The 27,449-nt window shown below is 37.4% G+C and overlaps 1 protein-coding gene across 12 annotated transcripts in view; it reads left to right on the plus strand.

Moving 5' to 3' along the window:
• DLG2 (discs large MAGUK scaffold protein 2) overlaps window positions 1–27,449 on the plus strand; it is a 928,219-nt gene that overhangs the window by 878,028 nt on the left and 22,742 nt on the right. For 7 of the 12 annotated variants that reach the window (XM_065883319.1, XM_065883313.1, XM_065883316.1 and 4 more), the window contains one exon: window positions 24,735–24,780. In XM_065883319.1, the coding sequence (XP_065739391.1) occupies window positions 24,735–24,780 (46 nt within the window). Of the gene's footprint in view, window positions 1–23,801; window positions 23,902–24,734; window positions 24,781–27,449 lie in introns of all 12 variants that reach the window. The other 5 variants (XM_065883310.1, XM_065883311.1, XM_065883314.1 and 2 more) reach the window with 1 other exon arrangement.

The following is a 27,449-nucleotide window of genomic DNA, read 5'->3' on the forward strand; positions in this document are numbered from 1 at the left end:
CAATTTACTGTTGGCATTAAAGGAAGTTTCTCTTAATCTGAGTGTTATTTCATTTCAATATATAGGTTTTGAGTATCCCTTATGTGCAGGAAACTGCTCTGACCACTGAGTGGGGACATGGATAAGTAAGGCCCCGCCTCTGCCATTCCAGAGCTTACCTTCTAGTACACACACACACACACACACACACACACACACACACACCCCAATATAGCATAAGGTGAAAAAGTTTAGTGAGGGATGTACAGAGTCTTAATGGAGATTCAAAGGAGAGAAGAGAAGGCCAGTCTGAGAGCAATTAAGAAATGATTCCAAGAAGAGGTAGCATTTTAGCTAAGTCTGTGAGGATTGAGTAAGATTTCAACAACTGTAGAATAATTGTAATTTTCACATTTAGAAAATAGTAGAAGCAAAAGTAAAGGAGTAGTGGGTATGTGATAACCAGCAAGTACTATATTTGACTGGAACAAAGAACACACACACACACAGAGGTAGTGGGGGAAGTAAGGTTGGAAATGTAGCTTGAGGTCCAGTGATGGAGGTATTGAGTATTCCATTGAAAAGTTCAAGGAGGCTGTTCTTTGGCTCTGGGATAGAGTAGTGACAGGATTTGTTTGTGAATAAAGACATTGACTCTTGTTGCTGGGAGGATGGGTGGTGGGTACCTGGGAGAGACTGGAGTAGTGGGGCACCTTGGGGGAAGGTGCTGGAAGGACTCAGGTCACAGAGGCCTCAGAGATTGAAAGGTCACAAATAGCAATGGTGGTTAGCAGAGAATGTTGAAAGTGTTATCCATGAACAAATGGAGGATCCCGAATGAGTTACTAATTGGTAGAGAAAGGGGTAAAGGCAAATCATGCAAAGTAACTGCGCCCACGAGGATGACAATGGAAGGGAGCATGAACTTGATAGAACCCAGACTAGAAATTAAAATTGTACACATGCTTTTAGGCCTAGCCTCAAGCAGATATCTTCCTAACACCCCACCTCAAGATGGTTGCCTTACCTTCCAGTGCAAGTCTCCAGCACTAAATAGTTGCTGTGTGCTATTAAAAATCGGCACAGTTTATGATACCGAAATAACCACTGAATTGAACTGAAAACTAACCAGGGCAGATTCAATAAAACTGTCACTAAAGTACTTTTTTTAAAAAAATGAAACCAATTTTAGACTGATTGCCAGGTTAAAAGCAGAAATGTGTTGTAATGGATCCACTCCAGTGGGATTAAGAAATTCTTCATGGATACTAGTAATAAGTCTTCATATTTACAGAACTCTTTGGTATATTATCCATGTCATAGATGAAGAGGCAGGGACCGAGGATTAAGTGACCTGTCCATAGTCACACAGCCAAGTGCTATCCTTTGGAGGCACATGAAGATCATTTCAGTTACTTAGCAAAAGTTTACAAGGTGTCTTTCATGCCCAGCACTGTGCTAGGGCTTGGGGGAAACAAAGATGCATTAGCCTTTGCTTGCTCTTGGCAAACATAGGATGGTCTGGGAAGGACTGGGATTTCCTTGGAAGTTGGCGCTCTTAGTATATAATATTCCTCTGTAAAATGGGCTAGTAAGAGGGGTGCAGTAAACTTGCTTCATTAAGATGTGAGATAAACTAACAAAAAGAGACATAGTATGAAAGATATTTAGTCAAATCAAAATTACACTTTTCAAGAAAAACATCTGTGTGTAGCCCACTTGTTATCTATCATGTAATAAGCGCCATGAGTCTCCCACCTAACATGAAGGTATGAAACAATGAAAAGCATTTCATGGCCAAGGATTATGATTTATCAGATTGTGTGCACTTGGGGTCCATTTAGAGAAGAGGGGGAAAAATAACTCTTTCCATGAAGCAAGTGCAATTGGTATACATGGGTACCAGTGACAAAGCTCAGGGAAACATCCTTTATTTGTTAGTAGTGATAAGGTGTAATGCAAAGAGTTGCCATTCATTTACAGAGTTCTGGGCAATTTGGGTGACACAACTACCAGGTGAGAGTTTTCCCAGTCTCAAATTTATTGCAGGCACTTGTCAGTCTGAGTTAGAGCCTTCCTCACTTGAAAAGAAGCAAAAAACTTGCAGAGTGCTATTTGCCTTTCATGTTTTGACAACTTCATGAATATTTGTAAAGATTTTGTTACCACTTGTTGAAACTGGTATTTGGGCATTCTTGATGTGAATGGTTGTTTTTCCTGGAAGGCCCCAAGAAGCCACCGTTTCTGTCTGTAATTGGCTTGTACTCACCTGTCACGAAGAATTAACACCTTAATGAATTTGGAGCACGTGTTCAATGTGAATTACAGAGCTTGTCATTCTTCGTTTATGGAGAAAGCGTTCTGTGAACACCTCCCATGGCTGCAGGCCGTAGTGGAAGTGGTGTGCTGAGACACAAGCCCAGATTACAGTCAGAAAATAAATACATGAATTCATGATTGCTACTCAGTGCTATTTATGATTGCTTTCATTACTTTGTTAAAGGTAAGGAGTTCTTTCCCCCAGCGGACCCCCAAGAGTGGATAGAACTTTTGTGTTTACACCCTTCTCAGTAATAGGCAGAGTTCACATTTGGTAAATAAAGGATTTGGCTTTGATCAGTAAATGTGATAACTATATAGCTAACATTTACTGAAGGTTATTTATGAGCCAAAAGTTTTGCTAAATAGATTATAAGAATTTTTTTCATTAAATCTTCACAAAAAGCCTATGAGGTGAAAACTACATAGTGGCATTTTTTAAAGAAAATAATCCTTCTTGTCCCTGCCCAACCCCAAAGTGTTGACTAAATCCTCCATGATGATGTTCCCTAAATATATAAGCATAAAATTAAGTGCAAATTTCTTACACTTATAGCTCTTATCATCTATAAAGTTAAAATAAAATTACAAATTAAATGCCATATATATTTAGCATTTATTTATACATTATAGCAACAAAATTCAAAATCACAACATAAATGTGATTGATGTTGTTTTAGTACTACTAAATCTTCACCTACAATGTAAACATGGTAGTGGCTGCCGTGTGGAAGTTTCTTTTGAGTTGTACCTGCTGCGTGTTAGGTGAAGACTCAATTCTCTCACCACTACATTCACCGAAAAACCACTGCGGAGGTCCCAGGCTGGCTGTCACTCCTCCCCGTTTACCCAGCCCCTAGCTCTGACCCCTTGGGAGTTGTTGAATGAATTATTATGGACCTCATTTATCATAATACAGATGCCTTCCGTGGCTGAATCCAAACTTGTCAGTTTTCCTTGCCTGCCTTTCTGCAGAACTCAGCTGTACTCCCTTGGCACTGTCTGCACGTATGTGTCCGGGGCAGCATCTCTGCCCAGCCCCCATCCAAGCTGAGCTATGCTATTTTTAATCTACCGTGGGCTGAGAAACCCAAGGAATATGCTTTTTTTTTTTTTCTTTTCATTTAATAGAAGTAGTCTCTCCTCTGTGATGAAAGTGCATAAGACTTTGTTGGGTAGATTTTGTGACTTCTCTGTCAGCCGCAAAATTCTCCTCCAGCAGAATTTATAATCCAAGTACTTGAAGTGGTTGATTAAATGACAAAAGAATGGTTTCTTGACTCTATTTGTGATTTCTGCAGAAAAATGTGTACTGTGCATTTAGTGCTCAATTATTCCTTCAATAGACGTAAACGTTCAATAGTATCATGTGTAACAGAGAGGAGCACAGTGCAGGTGAACTGTCTCTTTGTCTTTCCTGCCACTTCTCTGAGTTCCATCCTCCATGGAGTAGAGTAAATCCTCTACTCCATCCACAGAGCTTCTTACCATTCCTTAGTCCCACAGAACTGGGGAAGGGTGAAGGGGAGAAGAGGTGGCCTTGCGTCCCCTGTTGCGGCCTTTCATCTGCACAAACCGACTTTTGCTACTTCCCCACTGGACAATCTCCTACTCATTAAAACCCCTAAAACAGTGCCCCAGAGCCTTCTTCAGCCTCCCCAGTGGCCTTGCTCCCTCCATGGTGCCCCCACAGCTTGTTGTAAGTAACTCCATCATAACGATTATAACAGTGTAGTAATGATTTGCTTAAACTGTGAGCTCCTCGTTTTGTGTTCCCAATGTTTATTATAGCCACATTATTGCCGAGGGGACACACATGGTGGGTGAAACATCCCACATAACATTGAGCAAGAGCCAGCCTGAGAGTGTGAGCTTTTGCAATTCCTTTTCCCAGAGCGGGGTGCCATTTTCTAATTTGCCCCAGGCACTTTTTGCCATTAGAGCCCTGGATATAAAGTTTGGCAAAAACAATAAATGCTTATGGCATAAAAATAATTACGATTTATTGAGCACTTACCATGGCTAAGCTCATACACGCCTGGTTGCATTTACCACTGCAATAGCCTGTGATGGAGGCATTAGTTATGCCACTCCTTTGGAATCTTCAAGTAATGGATATTGCTGTCAAATGTAGTATCTTCTACTAGAGTGTGCAGTCTTCAGCCCCTGAAATGAGGATTGAGAATGGGGAAAAAGTAATAATGTTGTTTATTAGATGCTAGCTATTTCCTAGGCACTGTGCTAAGTGATGCAAGTATATTTTCTCACAAGTGAAACACAATTGTTACATGAACAGTATGTCCAGACAAGGTGCAAAGATGCCTCCCCTCGAACCAGGTTAGTAGCAGGAGGGAAGGAGAAAAAAAATGACAGAAATACACAAGGAAGGGATTAAGGTTGATGGCAAAGCTTCTGGTGGATACTTGGGGAAAAAATTCCTCCCCATGCTCAAGAAACATTCTCTTTGGCTTTAAAGTGACAATCAGTTATAGTGACAGACTCACTCAGTGATCCCTGGTGTCTAACACAGAAGTAACAATGAACTTGCTGGGATGTGACATGAACATGAATAGGAAAGGGATGTGTGTATGTGTAAGAGAGAGAGAAAAAGAGAGAAAAGGATGGAGGGAGGGAGGGAGGGAGAGGGAGAGAGAGAAAGAGATTGTTCTTAAAAGGAAGTGCTGGGGGGTTTGAAGGTGTTTTTATTCCCTTGAGGTGTGTATATATGTTTTCATGGTTTTTATCTCTGCACTCTAAAATCTTAGAGGATTTCAAGTCTTAGTCAAGTGAAAAATCTGTACTTTTATCAGCTGCCGTTCAAAGTTTAGCAAGCAATGTTCGATTTTTCTCTCCCCAAAGAATGAACCATTGTGAAACCCTTAAGCCACTCACATCCTCTCACATTAGAACTACAATCTGCTCTCTTGACGAGCTCTGCTTGTCTTAGAAAACACAGTCTGCTAGCATATAGCGTATGAAATGCACCTTAAAGGAAATATGTAGATGGAAGGCACAGTGTGGGCTAGACAGAAATGCCCAAGACACAGACCACCTCTCCACTCTCCTGCCACAAGACTGAACTCCCAGTGAGAGTCCTAATCCCTGTGGCTCATCCTGCTAAAATGAGGCTACAGGCCTAGGGCCCAGCAGTCTCAGCTATAATGGACTTGCCTTCATTTGTAAGGTGTACCTCTTCTTCCATTCAAGCATGAAGTAAGAATTGTTCAATCAGGCACAACCTTACAAAAAATACTATTTATTATTTGTACTTATTGGTTTGCCTGCAGTTACTCCTGAGACATGAATGCTGCAAGTGACCTTGTACTCTGGGTCTGGAGGTGACATCAGATGGTGGGAGACAAAGAGCAAACCATCAGTTCCTGAAACTCAGTCATCATTCAAGAGAATGAAGCTGAGTACCTCTCCTAGTTGAAGGAGGGAAGAAAAGGAGGGAACAGGCAAGGGGAGGAAGAGGAAAAATCCTCATTGCATGAAGGACCTTCGAGGTCATCTCATTTATCTCCCTGATTGACAGAAGAGGAAGGTGCTCAGGGAGGGAAAGTGACTTTCCTAAGCTCATATGGACAGGAGGGGCCGGGGCCAGGAGTCTCTCCTTGGAGTTTCCGTAGTGAGTATAGCCTGAATATTTGCCTGTTGTCTGCCACTAGACAGTAAGCCCCACAAGCAAAGCAAGTTACGTCTCTGAGCCTCTCATGTTACCATTGGTGATAATGATGATGGTGATGATGGGAAGTAGGGATGGTACAGATGAGGAAAATAAATCTTAGAAAGGTTCAATAACTTGCCCCAAGGCCACACAGCTAGTGAGTTGGATCAAACATATTAGCAAAGAAGACTCTTGAAAAGAAAATGTGTCTAGCAGAGAAGTGGTGTGCCTGGGCCCATCTGATGCCAGGACTGGGCTCTTTTTTTTTTTTTTTTTTAACATATTTATTAGAGTATAATTGCTTTACAATGTTGTGTTAGTTTCTGCTGTATAACAAAGTGAATCCGCTATATGTATACATATATCCCTTTATCCCCTCCCTCTTGCGTCTCCCTCGTGCCCTCCCTATCCCACCCCTCTAGGTGGTCACAAAGCACCAAGCTGATCTCCCTGTGCTATGTGGCTGCTTCCCACTAGCTATTTTACATTTGATAGTGTATATATATCAATGCCACTCTCTCACTTTGTCCCAGCTTACCCTTCCCCCTCTCCGTTTCCTCAAGTCCATTCTCTACATCTGTATCTTTATTCCTGTCCTGCTCCTAGGTTCATCAGAACCTTTTTTTTTTTTTAGATTGCATATATATGTGTTAGCATACAGTATTTGTTTTTCTCTTTCTGACTTACTTCACTGTGTATGATGGACTCTAGGTCCATCCACCTCACTACAAATAACTCAATTTCGTTTCTTTTTATGACTGAGTAATATTCCATTGTATATGTGTGCCACATCTTCTTTATCCATTCATCTGTTGATGGACACTTAGGTTGCTTCCATGTCCTGGCTATTGTAAATAGTGCTGCAATGAACATTGTGGTACATGACTCTTTTTGAATTATGGTTTTCTCAGGATATATGCCCAGTAGTGGGATTGCTGGGTCGTATGGTAGTTCTGTTTTTAGTGTTTTAAGGAACCTCCATTCTGTTCTTCATAGTGGCTGTAACAATTTACATTCCCACCAGCAGTGCAAGAGGATTCCCTTTTCTCCACACCCTCTCCAGCATTTATTGTTTGTAGATTTTTTGATGATGGCCATTCTGACTGGTGTGAGATGATATCTCATTGTAGTTTTGATTTGCATTTCTCTAATGATTAATGATGTTGAGCACCCTTTCATGTGTTTGTTGGCAATCTGTATATCTTCTTTGGAGAAATGTCTATTTAGGTCTTCTGCCCATTTTTGGATTGGGCTGTTTGTTTTTTTGATATTGAGCTGCTTGTATATTTTGGAGATTAATCCTTTGTCAGTTGCAAATATTTTCTCCCATTCTGAGGGTTGTCTTTAGGACTGGGCTCTTATCTCTTCCCCTTGCACACTCCTCACTGAACAAATACCTGGGAGTCTCTAGTGATGTTGGCCTCGCCCTGTAGCATCACACGCCTCCAAACAACAAACAAGGTTGTGAAACAAACCAGACTGTGAAATGAAGTAATTGGTCCCTCCCTTCCTGCCTGCAGTAGGACATAGTACGGATCCCCCTGCCATGGACAACTAGCTGTCAACCAACTCTTCCCTCAACCAGCACTGCTTGGGCAACTACTATGTACTCAGCCCTAGAAAAGTGCAAACAGGAAACAAGCTAGTCGTGAAATTTTGGCTCTGGAGTCCGAGAGCTGAGTTTGAATCCAGTTCTGCCACTTACCAGCTGGGCAAATGATGTTACCTCTCTAAGCCTCAGTTCTCTCATTTGTATATGTGTAATAGTAGACAGAGGGGTGTGTGTGTGTGTGCACGCGCGAGTGTGTGATGGAATTGTGGGGAGGATTCAGTGAGGTAATTAGTACAGAATATTTGACAAGATTATACTGACAAGGGCACAGAGAAAGAGCTCAATAAATCTTGGTTGCTATTATTGTTATCGATGAGTTTATTTGGAGAAAAGACGCACTTTGAGTGAGCGGAGAACAGTCAAGAACTCTGCCTAACTCCTTTTGCTGGTGGAATAACCTCCCCACCTGCTCTGTTCCACATGGTGAATGATGATCATTCTTCAATATCTAGTTCACCGTTCACCTCTTGCTCCTTTCCAGAGCAGAACTTACTCTGCCTTCCGATGCCTCTTCAGTACCGTGCACACACTGTCACACTGTATTAGTAACTTAGGAATCTCTCTCTGTCACTGAATTGTGAGGTCCTTGAGAGTTTATTGCAGCTCCAGTTCCTAATTCAGCACCTGGCTTATACACGTGCTCAGCATATATTTGGTGCATGAATAAGTGGATGTAACTGTGTAAGGTAAAGGAACCTGGAGTAGTTAGGAAAGCCTTCTCTCAGGAAAGGTTCATGAGAGATGAATAACTTCAGAAGTGCTTGGACAGACGGCAGTGGAAACAGGAGGAAAGACAGTGTTCTATTACTTTCTATTAGTGTAAATCAATATATTGATTTGAGTGAGGGTCTTCTCCTCACACAGGTAACGGTAAGTCAGCTTACAGCTTCCCTGCTGGCCTCATGGTGTTACATCACCTCCAGGGTAGGTATGTAGAATCAGCCAGTGAGGACTGTCCTGAGGGATTACAAAAAGAAGAGGAGCCCTTGGGAAAGTTTCAGGACTGGCATTCGTAGGAATGAAGAAATGAAATTGAGGAGTGGCGTCCTCCCTGCAAATGAGCATATTATTTTCATAATAGTAGAAAACATTCAGTGTTATCACTGACCCTAGGGGACCCATCACAGAAATCTCATTGCAATAAACCATTTGAAAAGAAAAAAGTACCAGAGATTATGTTTCAGAGATAAAAGTATAAAATTCCACAGAAAGTAATTTGCCTGGAGAAGTTCTCAGCAATGGCTAAAGTGCCTATATGCTAAAAGCAGGGTGGAATGCATACTTGGAATCTTGGCAAGCAGTCACAGAAAGGCAGTATGCATAGGGGTTAAGGGCTCAACTCTGGAACTAACTGCTTGGGTATGAAACCTGGCTGATGACTCACAGTCGTGTAAACCCTGAGCAAGTGACCAACTGCTCTGTACCTCGGTTTCCTTGTGTGTAAAATGTGGACACAAAATAGTTGATAATTAGTGAAAAGCACTTAGAATAGTTAACCCATACAAATCACTTAGAAAAGTACTTCCCCTGTGGGTAAGCATTTAACAAATATTAGGGAGGAAAATGCTATTACGATTAGCAAGTCCCTGTTACTGATTTTGTTCCACATGTTGTTCTGGGGCACTGGGGGAAGTGCAAAAGAAAACTTTAAGACAAGATCCTCATCCTTACAGAGTTAGACTGAAGATGAAACATAAAACTAACTTCAATAAGGCAGTTAGAGAACTCAGATTGCAAACCGGATGAATCTGTGTGACGAGGAGGGAGAGGAGTATAATAGAGAATAAGCCGAACAACCTTGTTTGTGGGTGCTCAGGTAAGGTTCATTGAATATAATTAAATGGGATTTCATTCAGGTTACGACGTTATCAGCTATTTTGTAAAACTCCAGATTTTGGAGAACAAAAAAATCATAGGAATAGAAGAACTCTCTCAATTATCAGTGTATTTAGAGATTGCTAAAACAGAAAGAAGAAAAACGGAATTTCTTTAAATTGACCTTGAATGAGGTTTCAGATTCTGTGAATGATCGAGATGAAAGAAACCTCAGCGATCAGCTGGTCCGAGCACCTTGTTCTTCAGATGGCAAAACAGGCCCAGAGATATGAGGTGACTTACCCAAGTCACAGTGGAAACCCAGGTCTCCTCCTGCTTCTCAGTCTGATTCTCAACTCCACGTGGATGCTTGTTGGCTTCTCTGGCTCCTGAAGGGCATTCTTCCCATCCAACACCAGTCAGCTAATTGGACCCCCATCTGACTCCTAGAACTTTTCCAGCGGGCACTTGCTTGTGGTCAATTATGTCCTGACAGCCACATCTTGTAGGCTTAACCCTCTAGGCTTTGACTAGAACCTTTGGGTTGTAGCAAATAGCAATCAAAGGAAGGGAAGGGAAGGAGGGAGGAAAGAAAGAGCAAAAACCGTTAATGGAGAAATCAAGAAATTAACAGTGTGACCAACATATCTGATCCATTCAACTATTCTGTTCCCCATTTTTCTGTCTAACACATGAGATTTAAAAATCATTCCAATGTGTCCCATTGATGAGAACATCTTGAAAATGAGTAAAGTTGGAAATGCAAGTTTTGGGGTTTTTTGCTTAGTTTTGCTTTGGTTTCAGATCCTGTGGGTTGTTGCATAAGCCATTAGTATTGTGTGGCTTAATGCCAAAATGCTGGACAATTCTAGAATTCTGAAGCAACTAATCGGAATCACATAGCTTGGCAATTTCCTATGGAGTCTACTACACAAAATGATGCACGAATTGACAAAGAAAATGCCACATTGTCAGAATGCATTACTGAATGTTATCATCCTTTGCGCTAGTCACAAATATCAATATCTATTTAAGTGAAGACCAAATTGCTAAGGGCTCAGCAGAGGGCTTGGCACATAAAAGGACATAGTAGCCATTCACTAAATAAATTTATTAATGAATAAAGTGAATAGTGAAAATCAGAAATGTATTAATAAATAAAGTGAATAAATAAATGAATGAGTGACCCCCTAACAGCAGTATGAAGGTTCCATCAGCTACAATGAACTTGAAGAAAGCCATTTTTACTTTTTCCAACAACTGTAGCTATGGCCCAGTGACCACACAAAGTTTCAAGTTTGCAAGATGGGATGGACTGTGGAAGAAGCTCCGTTGTCGACAACTCCGTACAACAGCACCATCTCTGATGTTTGATTCTCTGATACTTTGATTCTCCCAGTTTGAGGTCATGTCCACATCCATGCTGGAATACTTTGAATCTTAACAAATAGATTTATACTAAAACTAGCACCAGAGCTCTATATCCAGAATGATAACCTCCTTGCCCCAACCTCGCAAAAAAAAAAAAATCAGGAGCAAGTTTGAAAGAGTCTTCAGGTCATTTAGAGAATACTGTCTACAGTAATAGATCAAAGTCTTACTTTTCGTTTGATTGTAGTAGTACTGGTACAATACTCATGAACTACTCAAGAATAATCGTTTGACCAGTTATTTCAGTATGTCTCTGGGTATGATGCCCTGAATTGTAAATATATTATTTTCATAGTAATTTTTATTGTCTGGTAGCTTCAGATTTTAATGTAAAGTTTACACTTCTGTGACAAATAATTTCTCTTAGAAAAGTTACTCTTCAAGCAGAGAATTTGATAATAAAAAAAAACAGAGCTTAATTTCCCAGTTGTGGGATGTATCAGTGTTCTCTTTCAACTTGATTAAATAAATCTTGCCCTTGGCTAACAGACTTAAAATGTACCTTTCTCATAGAAGCTTTACATTGCAATGGGGTAATTAGGGGGTGTTAGAAGGGGAGAAAAAAAAGCAGACAGGACACATCATTGGGACCAATTATAAATTAAGAATAAATGGTTGCTAGAGGAGATGTCAGTTAGTACAGATCATTTTGAAAGTAGTTTGGCACATGTCAGATTTTTTTAGCTATCCATAATTTTTAACTCAATAATTCAACTTCTAGAAATCTATCCCAAGGAAATAATTTGAAATACAGAAAATGTTATATTCATTGCAACATAGAGTACTTAAAAATGGGAAACTACAGAAGTATCCAATAATACAGGAATGTTTAAGCCAATTGTGGTAAATCCATTTGATGAAATATTAAGTTGTTATTATGCTTATAAGATGTATTGGTTTGTAGTTTTTATTTATTGTGATATATTTTCTAATTTTGGTGTCTGGTAATGGTGGCGTATAGAATGAGTTCTGTCTTTTGGAAGTTTGAGAAGAATTGATATTTATTCTTTTTTAAATGTTTAGTAGAATTCACCAGTGAAGCCAGCTAGGCCTGGGCTTTTCTTGGTGGCTAGTTTTTCAAATTACTAATTTAATCTATTTATTTGTTAGAAATCTGTTCAGAGTTATTTTTCTTCTTGAGTCAGTTTTGGTAATTTGTGTCTTTTCTAGGAATTTGTTCATTTCATTTGTCCATCTAAATTGTCTAATTTACTGGTATACAACTGATCATGGTATTTCTTTTTAATTCTTTTTATTTCTGTAGGGTCAGTAATGATATCTCCTCTTTTATTCCTTATTTTAGTAATGAGTCTTCTCTCTTTTTTTCTTAACCAATCTAACAGTTATCAATTTGTTAATCTTTTCAAAGAACTAACTTTTGGTTTTGTTGATTTCTCTCTGTTGTTTTTCTCTTCTCTATAGTTCATTAATTTCTGCTCTAATCTTTATTATTTGCCTTTTTCTGCTTGCTTTAGGCTTAGCTTGGTCTTTTTTCCAGTGCCTTAAGGTGGAAGGTTAGACTTTTGATTTGAGATCTTTTTTAATATTATAGCTATAATATTTAATATTATAGCTATAAGTTTTCCTCTAAATATTGCTTTAGCTGCCATAAGTTTTGGTATCTGTGTCTTTATTCTCATTCATATCAAAGTCTTTTCTAGTTTCCTTATAATTTCTTCTTTGACCCATTGGTTAGTTAGGATAGTGTTTTCATTTCTTTTAATACCCACATATTTGGGGATTTTCTAAATTTCTGTTTTGTTATAGATTTCTAATTTCATTCCATTGTTAAGCATTCATTAAAGCTGATGCTTCCAAATACTCTCTAATGATATGTCACCATTAAAATAATTGGCTCCTATTTATTGAGCTTTAATAAATGCCAGGCACTATGATAATAGCTTTTTATACATTATCACATTTAAATATTCAGAACTGAGGCTCAGAGATTAAACAAGCAAATAGCTGAGCCAGCACATTTTTATTACTAATAATAAACAGCAACTAGATCAGATCATTGAGCACAGAATTATGAGAAAAACAGATTCTGAGAGATAACTGCCAAGAAATGCAATTAAAAAAAACAAACATTATTCATTTGGCCATGGTTCTTTTTCTTCCATTACTTCTCCCCCTTTTCTCCAGATGTTTGTTATATTCCTTCTCTTCCTTCTTTTTCTTCTCCTTTTTTGCCAAAAGTTTCTCCCCATATTCCCAGTGGGAATCATCCCTTAGCATTTCAGTTCATGCATTCATTTGATGAATATTTGAGTACCTACCTTCTCTAGATCCTACATACAGAAATGAAAGGGATGTGGTGCCTGCTCTGAGATCATAATGTAGTAGGAGAGAGCTATGTAAAAAGGAGTAGACTCACTGTGACAACCTTGGGTAGAACATCTGAGCATATAACCTTAAAAATGAGTCAGTGTTTATGAGATGGACAAAGGGGGAAGGGTTTCTATAACCAGCACCCAAGTCAAGATATAGAATATATACCTATAAGTCAACTATACTTCAATTAAAAAAAAAAGAAGATATACCTATATATATTGAGGAGAGTAGCCTAGGCTAGAAATATATTTTGGGGAAGTGTCGTGGTTCTAGCCATGATAAAGACACAGTTTCTCACTTTTCAACCACGAATTTGATTTCTACCACCATATCTTAGTTTTGCCTGTTCTAGAACTTCTTATAATTGGAATCATACATACATACTCTTGTGTGTCTGCCTTCTACGACTCAGCATAATGCTTTTGAGATTCATCCATGTTGTTGCTGAGTAGCAATAGCAATATATTGTGTGTATCAGTGTATCACAGTCTATCAATTTACCTGTTGATGGACATTAGAATTCTCCAAATGAACATTCTTATACACACCTTTTTGTGGACATATTTTTCTCTTGAGTAAACATCTAAGGGTGAATTGCTGAAGCATAGGTTAGCTGTATGATAAACTTTACAAGAAACTGTCAAAGTGTTTTCAAAGTGGCTATACCATTTTGCATTCCCACTAACAATTCATATGAGAGTTCCAATTGCTTCATATCCTTACCAACACCTAATATTGTCAGTCTTTTTCCTTTCAGCCACTCTAGTGGGTATGGAGTGGTATCTTGCTTTGGCTTAAATTTCTCTGATGATTAATGATGTTTTTCACATGCTTACTGACCATTTGCATATCTTACGTTAAATATCCAGTTGAGTCTTTTGCCCATTTTTTATTGTATGTTTTTGCTTTTTATTGTTCAGTTGTAGGAGTTTTTAAATATTCTGAATAAAACTCCTTTATCATATATATGTATTTTAAACATTGTTTCCCAGTTTGTGGCTTGGTTTTTTATTTTCTTAATGACCTCTTTTGAAAAGCAAAAGTTTTTAATGATGAAATCCAGTTTACCATTTTTCTAAATTTACCGTAAGTGCTTTTATGTTTTATCCACAAAATCTTTGCCTGCCTCAGATTACAAGTATATTCTGTTTTCTTCTAGAAATTGTATACTTCAAGCTTTTAGAATTAGGTCTGCAATCTATCTCTAGAAAATTTTGGTGTATGGTATAAGTTAAGAGATGAAGTTCATTATTATGAAAATTTTCAAGCTTACAAAAATGTAGAAAGAATAGAATTATGAACCTCTGTACCTATTAGCTTCAACAGTTACCAACTCATGGTCAATCTTGTTTTGTATATTCTGAAATATATGAGATATTTATAGATAGATAGATAGATAATCTCCCCTGAACTATTTCAAGAGGACATTGTAGAAATTATGGCCTGTTGTTGTTGTTGTTCTAATTCAGAATTCAATCCAGGATCGCACATTGCAATTCATTTGTCCTGTTTCCTTAATCTCCTTTAATCTAGAATGGTTCTTTAGCCTTTTCTGTTTTTTATGACAGTGACATAAGAGGATTAAGACGATGTTTCTTAATTTTAATTTGCTGATTATCTCTTCATGGTTAGCTTCGTCTAATGCATTTTTGGCAAGGATATTATATCAGTGATATTGTATACTTCTCAGTGCTTTCCATCAGGAGGCACATGGTTTCAGGTTATCCCACTATACTGTGACGCTAAGTTTGATCACTTGGTTAAGGTGGTATCTACCAGATTACTCCACCATAAAGGCACTTTTACCCACTTTTTTTTTTTTTGGCTGTGTTGGGTCTTCATTGCTCCACGCGAGCTTTCTCCAGCTGCAGCAGGCGAGGGCTACTCCTCATTGCAGTGCGCAGGCTTCTCATTGCGGTGGCTTCTCTTGTTGCGGAACACAGGCTCTAGGTGCACAGGCTTCGGTAGTTGTGGTGCGCGGGCTTGGTAGTTGTGGCACATGGGCTTAGTTGCTCCGTGACATGTGGGATCTTCCTGGACCAGGGCTTGAACCCATGTCCCCTGCATTGGCAGGTGGATTCTTAACCACTGCACCACCAGGGAAGCCCCTACCCACCTTTTTAATGATTCATCTGTTAGAAGATAAGTGTCCCGAGAGGGCGTAGAGCAGAAGCAAGAAGAACTGCAGTCCTGCCATCTGTGGAATGAAAACCACATTCACAGAAAGATAGACAAAATGAAAAGGTAGAGGACTATGTACCAGATAAAGGAACAAGATAAAACCCCAGAAAAACAACTAAATGAAGTGGAAATAGGCAACCTTCCAGAAAAAGAATTCAGAATAATGATAGTGAAGATGATCCAGGACCTCGGAAAAAGAATGGAGCCAAAGATCAAGAAGATGCAAGAAATGTTTAACAAAGACCTAGAAAAATTAAAGAACAAACAAACAGAGATGAACAATACAATAACTGAAATGCAAACTACACTAGAAGGAATCAATAGCAGAATAACTGAGGCAGAAGAACAGATGAGTGACCTGGAAGACAGAATGGTGGAGTTCACTGCTGCAGAATGAAAAAAGAATGAAAAGAAATGAAGACAGCCTAAGGGATCTCTGGGACAACATTAAAGACACCCACATTCACATTATAGGGGTCCCAGAAGGAGAAGAGAGAGAGAAGGGACCCGAGAAAATATTTGAAGAGATTATAGTCGAAAACTTCCCTAACATGGGAAAGGAAATAGCCAGCCAAGTCCAGGAAGCGCAGAGAGCCCCAGGCAGGATAAACCCAAGGAGAAACATGACGAGACATATAGTAGTCAAATTGACAAAAATTAAAGACAAAGAAAAATTATTAAAAACAACAAGGGAAAAATGACAGATAACATACAAGGGAACTCCCATAAGGTTAACAGCTGATTTCTCAGCAGAAACTCTACAAGCCAGAAGGGAGTGGCACGATATATTTAAAGTGAGGAAAGGGAAGAACCTACAACCAAGATTACTCTACCCAGCAAGGATCTCATTCAGATTCGACAGAGAAATCAAAAGCATTACAGACAAGCAAAAGCTAAGAGAATTCAGCACCACCAAACCAGCTCTACAACAAATGCTAAAGGAACTTCTCCAAGTGGGAAACACAAGAGAAGAAAAGGACCTACAAAAACAAACCCAAAACAGTTAAGAAAATGCTAATAGGAACATACATATCGATAATTACCTTAAATGTGAATGGATTTAATGCTCCAGCCAAAAGTCACAGGCTCATTGAATGGATACAAAAACAAGACCCATATATATGCTGTCTACAAGAGACCCACTTCAGACCTAGGGACACATACAGACTGAAAGTGAGGGGATGGAAAAAGATTTTCCATGCAAATGGAAATGAAAAGAAAGCTGGAGTAGCAATACTCATATCAGGTAAAATATACTTTAAAGAATGTTACAAGAGACAAGGAACGACACTACATAATGATCAAGGGTTCAATCCAAGAAGAAGATATAACAATTACAAATACATATGCACCCAGCATAGGAGCACCTCAGTACATAAGGCAAATGCTAACAGCTATAAAAGAAGAAATCGACAGTAACACACTAATAGTGGGGGACTTTAACATCTCCCTTACACCAATGGACATATCATCCAGACAGAAAATTAATAAGGAAACACAAGCTTTAGATGACACAACAGACCAGATAGATTTAATTGATATTTATAGGACATTCCATACAAAAACAACAGATTACACTTTCTTCTCAAATGCACATGGAACATTCTCCAGAATAGATCATATCTTGGGTCACAAATCAAGCCTTGGTAAATTTAAGAAAGTTGAAATCATATCAAGCATCTTTTCTGACCACAACACTAATGAGATTAGAAATAAATTACAGGGGAAAAAACATAAAAAACACAAACACATGGAGGCTAAACAATACATTACTAAATAACTAAGACATCACTGAAGAAATCAAAGAGGCAATCAAAAACTACATAGAGACAAATGACAACAAAAACACGACGACCCAAAACCTATGGGATGCAGCAAAAGCAGTTCTAAGAGGAAAGTTTATAGCAATACAATCCTACCTCAAGAAACAAAAGAAATCTCAAATAAACTGTCTAAACTTACACCTAAAGGAACTAGAGAAAGAAAAACAAACAAAACCCAAAGTTAGTAGAAGGAAAGAAATCATAAGGATCAGAGCAGAAATAAATGAAATAGAAACAAAGAAAACAATAGCAAAGATCAGTAAAACTAAAAGCTGGTTCTTTGAGAAGATAAACGAAATTGATAAACCTTTAGCCAGACCCATCAAGAAAAAGAGGGAGAGGACTCAAATCAATAAAATTAGAAATGAAAAAAAAAAAGATAATGTATGCTGTTCCCCAACAAATTTTTAATCAATAGTTTTATTAACCACTGATGATTCTTGCCTGAATTAATTATTATTATGGTAGTCAAAAAATGGTGATTTCCTAACTTTATTGTTTCTTCTATAGTTATTAGCATTCTACATAAGAGAACTTTCTCTTTTTCCCCATTATTAATTATTTAATTTAGGTATTTTGGGTGATCTTTATGGACTTATGATTTTCTTTTTTAATTCAATGTGTTATACTCCATTTCTGTCATTATTCATTTTAGTATTCAACTTGTCTAGATTTGGCTGGTGTGATCACTTTTAAACTGGCTTTGGTGTCCTTTTGACATGCCATCATTAGTTCTAGGTTTTCTAAATTTTGTGTTATTTTTGTGTTTATGTTTAGTACTTTTTACTTTCCAGTCCAACAAAATGTTTCAGACTTACCTTTTACTTTACCTGCTCATGGAATCAGCCATTTCTCAAAAAAAAAAAACACAAAAACCTAGCTCTTTTTTGTAGGAAATGGCATTTAGAAAGCAAAGTCTGAGCACCAGGTGTGCTTTTTGCTTCTGGGATATCATTACATCTAGCCTCCTTTAATGGGCAGAGAAAGAAAAATAAATTTGTTTAGAAAAATCATAAATTTATATCAGATGCTTCTAATTACTATTTACCATCATAAGATTTTTCCTCTCCTTACCTCATTCCATGATTGTACCTTACCCTTCTTTCACAAGGATAACGTTGTTTCACAACATCAGTGTGTTTTACTCACTTGCTCATTACTCACACACCAAATAGTTTCAGAATTCAACCGACAATAAGCCTCCTAAGTGAAGTTCAAAATTTCTTTACAATTCTATCTTTAGAATATATTCTGAGGGTAAGTAGTCAGAGTACTATGTTTCTCCCATATTTTTTTGAAGCAAATTCAATGCATTAAATCATTTCAACTGTAACTACTTAAATATGGCATGACCACAATGCCATTTATCACACTTAAAAATTAATAATTATTGGATTAATATTCCATCTATTTCAGGTCTTAACTTGACTCATAAATATCATAAATGCTTTTTTGTTTCTTTATTATACAATTTCTTTGCCTGAACCAGAAGTGAAATCTATTGTAATTGGTTGATTCCTCTTAGTTCTCTTCTGATTTATATGTTTTCCCCCATTTTTTTGTTTGTTTTGTTTCCATTTTTATATTTAAGAAACCAGGTCATTTGTCTTATAGAGTTTACTCCAGATTTTCTTTGTAGTATAATTTAGCAGGTTTCTCTGTCATCTTTATTTCTGTAAGCTGGTAGTTGGATTTAGAGGTTTGGTTAGATTCAGACTCATTGGCAAAGGAGGGTTTTCTTTCCTTTTCTTTTGAGAGTAGAGGTTTACAGAACTACTTTGTGGTAGTATTTTGTTTTCCCATCAGGAAGCACATTCATCTGATTGTCTTTTTGTGTGTGTGATGTTACCAGCTATTGATGCTCAGTGCCTAGATGCATTAATTCGTTAGCCTTGCAAACAGAACCCTGGGACACTGTTAGAGACACATTTATAGGGACACTGTTACAGACACACATCCATTCAGACACATTTCTAAAACAGACATATTTCAGGCCAACTCCTGTCTTTCCTTTAACAACCTCTTTGTTTCATTGTTACTTGTTTTTGGACCTCTCTTGTTTTAAACTTCTCTTTTGTTCTGTATGAAAACATGATGTGTATAATACAAAGTGGTGGCCCAAACTTATGGTAACAGCCTTCCAAAGGGAACACAATTATTTTAGAGGAGGAGAGACAAGAATGAAGAGGAAAGAAACATTTATAAGAGATAAAAGAGGTCACAGAAAAAGGTGTATATGAGCTCAGTATACATTTAAATCAAATTCTGCACAGAGAACATTCATATCTTGAATGTGACTTTTTAGAACTATGAAACATTTGAAGCTTGAAAAATTAGAACACGAAGAAGAAAAACTTTAAAATGCCCCTCGTTTTGAAGTTTTCTGAATGAAAAGGATAAAAACACATCAAGATTCCCTCATGTATCTTTAAAAACATGGGATTTGAGTGGGAGAAGGAGCAATTTGAGTTTTTTGTTTTGTTTCTTTTCTTCATGGAGCGTGTATTTTACCTTAAACCAGTTCACCAATGCCATTACATTCTGGGGTCAGGCTGCACAATTTCGTGCCATTTGACCTAACAACTTGGCGACTTCTGAGTGACAGCAATAATATGCTGACTCCTGGAATGAGTGTTCTAATGTCTGTCACAACATGAAAGGTATTCATTTAACAGAGACACAACAGAATCAGATAAACAAGGCATGTGTATCTGATTGATTGCAAGGGTTGTGGAGGGAGGTTTCCTCTCTTTCAATTAAAGATAAAAATTATTTACACCAAGTAAAATTTAAAACATGCTGTGATTGTTTGCTCTCATCCCATAGTGTGGAGGTTAGGGAGAGGGGTATTTTTGTTTTTTAAGACCTTACTGAGATATAATTCACATAGTATACAATTCACAGACTTAAAGTGTCCAATTCAGTGTTGTTTACTATATTGGTAGTGTTATGCAACCATCACCACAATCTAATTTTAGAACATTTTCATCTTTCCTAAAACTAACACTATACCCATTAGCTGTCACTTCCCATTCTCTGTACCCCCTACCCTCACTCAGCCCCAACAAACCGCTAATCTGCTTCGTCTATAGATTTACCTTTTAAAAGCCATTCATAACCTGTCACACTGAAATTTTTTTACTTTATTTTTGTACATTATTTAAAAACGAGTACAATAGAATAGAACCCGCAAAAACATGAAAGGGGCTCAAAAAATTGTAGCAGGATATCCCACAAAAATATTGTTGAAGCCAATAGCATCTGATGGCTTAAATAAATAATTGCCAAGCAGTGAAGCTGTGGGAAAGAAGACAGATTACAGTGTCACTTCAGAAAGTCAGATGCTAATGATTTTAAATATAAACTTGAAACAGGCTTGAGTTACGGAAACTTTTCTTGCTCTAAGAACAGCAGTATTTGCAACCAGGAATATTTGCAAATTCAGATTCTAACTTCACTGCTCACCAACTGTATGACTCTGGGCAAGTAACAGAAGATTTGTAAACTTTAGTTTCCTCATCTGTAATATGAGAATAATGATGATACCAACCTCATGAAGTTAGTGTGGAGATTCGCATAGGCAGAGCCTTTAGAACCAAGCCTGGCACATAATAAGTGCTCAGCAAATGTTACTTGTTGTCTTTACCATTTTTGTTCATAAGAACTCAATAATCCAGGTCAAATTCCACAATGGAATTCTTAGTTATGCCAACTTTCCACTTGCCACGTGTGATTGGTATTTTCAAAATCTCTGCTCAAAGAAGTTTTCTGCCATGAAGACAATGGATTGGAATTTAAGATACTGTAATGTAGAGGAAAACAGCACTGATCAAGTACGATTAATAGAGCTGTAGGTTAGCTTTAGGACGATGTGTTCCATGAATAGTAAAAGTGCTGATTTATTATTCTCACCTAACACTCGTGTAACAGATTTTTCTTTTCTAAATTAAAAGAAAAAATTAACAGCAATGAAAACAAAAGCTTATATAATGGTATTACACATGTCTAACAAAATAAAGAATAGATTAGAGCACCATAAACCACATATAATCTCTTCTAGTTGAAATGTTTAAGACCTTAAATGTGTGACTTTTAAATCTGTGCGTGTGAAGGGAAGTTGTGATTTGGTTTTGTGTCCATAAATGTAAGGCAATGTGACCACCAATGAATGATTCCATTACCTTTTCTTTAACTCCAGTACAAAGTGGCTTTCGGTAATAGACTGATATGATAGATAATTTCATTTTTGAGGAATTATTATGCATTTTCTGTTCTTTTAAAAAAAGTGTGGTGCTAAATATTATGATGTCCCAATCAGATGACTCATGATACACAACATTTTCATACTCGGGAAATGTTAACACATTACAGTCCTTGCTTTGAAAAGATAAAAGAATGAATCACAAACAACACATTTTCATTTTCCTTTGACCCCAAGAGACAATTTAAACGATGTGGTTTGCATGCGGCCCCATATGGCTCTCAAAGGCCTCCACATTGTGCATTCATGTCTACATTTTAACCCCAGGCTTTATTCCTCCTGGCATTGTTTTGTATTTGCATGAAAATATGTAAGTGGTTTTTTTTTTTGCATGACAAGCCATCCGTAACGTTGAAGTTAAATGTCTAACATATCTTGCAATATCACGTGTCATTAATTCTTACATGATATTTTTTTTCTTTTATTTTCAGTTACTGAAGTTAAATATGCTTGAAATGTAAAAGTGGCATGAAACTGGAGTGATGCAAGAATATTTAATGTTCCTTTAAGGACTTACCATTTTTTAACTGGGAAAATTTGGGGGGTAGTTCCCAGCCTTGTCTTTGGACACCAATTCCTCAATTACAAATTATGATAAAACTATATTGAACACAAGTGCTGTCAACAGAGTAATAAATTCTGAAGTGATACTTCTTTTTTTCCCTGAGAATGTGTTTCTAGTTCTTGAATATGAAGTACAAAATGTGTCCTCTAATTTCAGGATTTATTAAATATTTGATTTATTGGTTTTCTTAAAGCCTTCTTAATGGTACATAAAATTAAGCTCAACTGACTTTGGTGAAATTTCCTAGTAACTAAAAAAGTAATGAATTACTGAATGACAGCGCCAATATTTTAATACTTTAATATTTCCTAAATGAACATGACTACCAAAATGGATATTAGGTATAGGAGTGCGTGAGTATACAAAGAAAATAAGTTATTTATACCATTTTGTCAAGCATCAAATTCATAAGAGCACATAACTGATTCCCGCCAATGGGCCAAAATATCCAAACAAGTGCTGTTTTTTCCAAGTAGTCACCTTGCTCTCTCTGCATTTATTCCTATCGGCTGTCATTGCTAAAACCGTTTTAGAATACCCCTTGTCAAATTACCTTCAGTCTTTGGCACAGTAATACCTGTGTGGTAACAAATCTTGTTTCTTGGCGAGAGACCCTCAGAGCCAAGTCAGTCAAATAAGCTGGCAAAACATGTTTTTAAAATGATACGTCAATATGAAATTACCAAGACTTGCAGGGCTTATAGCCTATAAAATGATTAAGAACACGTTTCCCAAAGAAGAACCCCAGATAGCATTTACATAACAGCAACAGTGGGAATAAATGATTTTTTCTTAAGAAGTCTTTTAGGCAAGCATCTGATATTCACTTGAATGAATAAGTTCTGATACAGGTATTCTGTTATGTCTACCTGTATTATTTTAAATTCCACCTCATTTAAGCTAATGGAGTGGTTTACATTTTTAAGGACAGCGCTTCTTCCATTATTTCTTGTCATATCAGAATATAGATAAATGGCCGTTATATCTCCCTTGCTTGAGTGAATATCAAGTTAATACCTCTTTAGCAACAATTTTAATAGATTTTGGTTGATGGTGTCTTGACTGTCACCAGCTAGCTCTGCGATATTGGCAAGGGACTCAGCCTCTCTGTGCCTCTGGCCCCCTGTCTACAAGTGAGGGCTTGGAGCTCAATTATCTTTAAAATCTCTTTTGAATGAAAATATAATACTGTAATTATCATATATCTGTGTGGGAACTAAATCATCATATATCATAAATCCACACACATCTCTGAGGTTTTAATTAAATTCAAGCTGAAGTAACTCAAATTCCAGTTATTTAAAAAGACATCTAGACACTGATGTGTCTAGCATCTCTAGTAAAGTCTTTTCTACCTGATGATAATGATGATTATAAAGATGACATTTGTATAGCACTTTATGTTTATACTGCCTTACATGAGTCTCACAACCTAAGAGCTGCTGTCATCATCCTCAGTATGCAGATGAAGTAGATACTGAGGTTCAAAGAGATTCAGTTACCTGTCTAAGGTGATGAACTAGCAAGTTACAGAGCCGGACAGAGGGTCTTCTACTTCCAATTTAATATTCATTTCCCCCGTCGTCATTTACCTGCCTCTTAATTAGGAGACAGTTTTTCCAAGGTGTCATTTTTCAGAATTTACACTCCTGGAAACTAAAATCTGCCTTTAGGGACCCTCCCGCACCCCTTTAGACTATCCACTTGCATCACTACAGCTCTCTCTGCTTTTACAAACTAGTTGTTTTGTCAGCATGAGTGTGACAACAATTAGACGTCCCCTGTTTTTGCCCCATGCCTTTTCTCCTTCACAGTCATTCAATGACAAGCGTAAAAAGAGCTTCATCTTTTCACGAAAATTCCCATTCTACAAGAACAAGGAGCAGAGTGAGCAGGAAACCAGTGATCCTGAACGTAAGTAGATTCTCGAAGAGAATGTCACCTGCAACACAAGAGAAAAAAATCCTTCACGGGCAACACGCATGATGTAGGCTCCCCCACGCCACACGCCTAGGCAAACAAACACGGCAGGCAGGCAGGTCAGGGCTTACTACTGTGACCAGTGTTTGGCTGCAGTCTGGATCCTTCCCTGGATGGAGCTCTTCTTTGCAGAACGCATTGGAGAGGGACCTGAGGAAGCAGGGACTTTGCTTCCAAACAGCATTTATCTGTGACCAGGACTGGGTCTGGTTCGCGTTTTCTATCATGCAACTCTCCAAGGGCTCGAGACAAATTCTTTTCTGGACAGAAATATTAGATTCCATTGCCACGTATATTGTTTTGGAATGCTAGCTAACTGGGAGTGATTAAATTCCCTTTATTGATTACTAGCATTTGTTCACTCTTTCCCTCCCAGCAAATATTAAGCACTTCCTTACTGAGCAGTGAGCTTGTATTGGGTGGATGCTCAGACTAAGAATTGGCCATGAAACTTGGAGGGGATCATCGCTCCCAGTGGTACGTTGCTGTGGCAGTACTGACAGTGGGCAAAAATGACATCTGCTGACTCTTTCTCTTTTTCATAACAATCTTCTGCTTAAACCTTTCAAGTTGCTTTACAAATCCTTGAGTCTCAGTCCAGGGAGTTTGGGGTGAAAGTTGTTTCAGAAGAAGAGAGCATGGGATCCAGATTGCTCAGGCAACACGGTCTGTCATGGTAGTATCCATTTCAACTCCACTGACTTCTTCCTTCCTCTTCCGTGGCTGTTCTCCCTCTCTCATTGCTCTCTCTGGGGACTTCCATGCAGGACATCCCCGGATTAGGTGACGACGGTTATGGAACAAAGACTCTGAGTAAGTTCCCAGGAATGGTCACTGTAACTTTTCTTTTCTTTTTCTTTCCTTTTGAGTTTCGCTTTTGTTCCTTTTCTCGAGGGCCTTTCACTCCTAGCATGCACAAGATACTGAGTTTTATTTGTTACCTAGCTGTGAATGCTCCTACAAAGCAATTTTCAGCCGTTTTGTTCTGCATGTCAGCATTTAAAAGCAAAGTGTCTCAGGCACTGTAACTTCCGTTGCAGTTCACACCTTCCCTTTCTGACCGTGTGCTGTGACCAGCATGGTCCTGGTGCCGCCGTGGCATCCCTTGCTCTGCCGCCTGATACCTCTCAGGGAGCAAGAAACCATGTTGAAAGAAAGGGCGAGTTAAATGCTGTAGAACAGGAAAGCAGAAATGTATTTTATATTCTTTCTTCTGGCTTTTCCCCCAGACATACTTAATGACCTTGCCAAATTCCATAATTGGGTTGTACTTTGCTATTGGTAAAGGAGCTGTGTTATAGTCAAAAGGAACATGCATTCTCAAAAAGTAAATATTAAGCTATTTGATCTTCCATGAATAATTCTTTGCTATTAACTTTGACTGATTTTTTTTTTCTGACTTGCGGTGATCCTGCTTGAAATGTTTGTATGATAAAGTTTTAGATATGTATATTAATATGTTTTTCTATCAGTGATTTATTAGCTGCATTGCATAACCAGATCTTCATTTTATGGTTTAGAGTGGAAAGAAAAATATATTAAACTTTAAAATTTTCTAGTTATTAATGCCTTTACTCTGTGTCCCATTGCACTAATAAAAAATAATAATTCTGTGTATTAATATACTATACTATGATTTTTATTTCTTTAATATTAACTCCATTGTGTAGGCATCAATGAACTAAGAACAGTTTTGTGTCTTTTGCAGCTGTATCACATGTTCATTTTTGTTTGTTTTCTTTTTGTTTTAATTTAACAGCTGTGGGCAATATTTTTAGAAGCTGTTCATTTCATTTCTATAAAACAAAATAACATTGAGCTGGACTTTGTTTTCAAGGGCTGGTTATATAACCCTGCGTAATGATACCTGTCATCCTTCAAATTGTTAATTTGGACTCTTTTTTTAGATATGTATGTTTAGAAAACAAAATCTGATCAAGAGTAACTACTGATCTCCTTAAAGATGAAAACTTTATCTTTGAGTCTCTGTATGGAATATGTCATGAAATTTTTCTTGAATTGGTGGCTGAAATTCAAATGTTGATTTCAACAGTATCTGGATAGCATCAAGTACCACCCGAGAGAATTTCTTAAATTTTCAGTGGGGGTGGGGAGTGTTTTAATATATTGTTAATATGAACATCACTAAAAAGTAGTTGCTATTGGAGAGTCAAAAATATGTTATGCCTTTTTGTATCTAGAATGATGCCCTTTTAAATCCAAAGGTTTGTTTACTCTTTAAAAATTGAACAGATTTCACTAGGTAAAGTTATTTGTCAGTTAACACTACTGGTAGCCATAATTTGGACTTTAGCTGGAACATATTTTGAATTTCTTTTTACCTACAAAATAGAAAAATTCTGTTAAACACTATCTTGATGTTAAGAGAGATTGGTCGTTAAATAAAACACTGCATGGTTCTAAATTTCTATAGTGTAGCTTCACTCTAAATTATTTTAAAAGTAAAAACAAAACAAAAAGAAACCTGTCATCTTCAAGTCAAGGTACTTGTGATGATCACACACGTGAAGATATGCCATTGTTGGGTACGTACTTAGACTTTCTTTTCAGTAACAAAAAACAAATATGCACTAATTCATCCACACTTCTTTCCCTAGTGCCTCTTTGCACTTGTAACATATGTACCTAAATTAATAATGCAGTTCTGGTCAAACACTCACACAAAGAGAAATGATTCAGGTGAATTTAACCCATGCTTTGATTTTCATTAGTTTCATGCTCTGAAATTAATCCATCTAGGATGTGTTAACTAACACGATTGCAGGAGTCCTTTCACAGTGTTCACATGTATCACATCATCACACAGTACACTTTAAAATATATTACAATTTTATTTGTCAGTTATATCTTAATAAAGCTAAAAAATGGAAACTAATCTATCCAAGAATCTATAATAGCAAATACATTTTAAAGCACTTTTTTTAACTGTTAGAGAATAATGTTCTATATTCTTTTCCTTTTTTCTAAAGATGTACAACAGTTGTCACTTTTTAAAAAGCTGAATTTATTGCTATTGAGCTTCAGAAATCAAATAGTCACATATTCTTTATTCAATTAGCCTGATATACAAAGAAGTTAGTAAGTTGATGAATTTATCTTCTATAGCTTAGTAAATAGGTACAGATGAAAGGAAGTGATTTTGGAAATAAAGCCCTAATTCTGGCACATAACTGGTATATCCCTGTTATGCTAGTTAAACTGTGTTTTTATGAAAAAAAAGGTTCGAGATATCACCGTATACTTGTGCAGTCATTCAGCATGAATTAAAAACATACTTTGTGGCAGAACCTGTGCTTAGTTTCAGACCGTTTACCTTCTGCCTGTTCCACTCCTCCAGAACCTAATAGCTATCCAAGCAAGAATCTTAAAATAAAAACAAGGAAATATTGAACTGACTCATAAAACATTTTTCAGTGACTCATTTCTTCCTCCAAGATTTCCTACACACTCACTGAAGCAGG

This window comes from Phocoena phocoena, chromosome 8 (genome assembly GCF_963924675.1).
Source record: "Phocoena phocoena chromosome 8, mPhoPho1.1, whole genome shotgun sequence".
NCBI classification, from domain to species: Eukaryota; Metazoa; Chordata; class Mammalia; order Artiodactyla; family Phocoenidae; genus Phocoena; species Phocoena phocoena.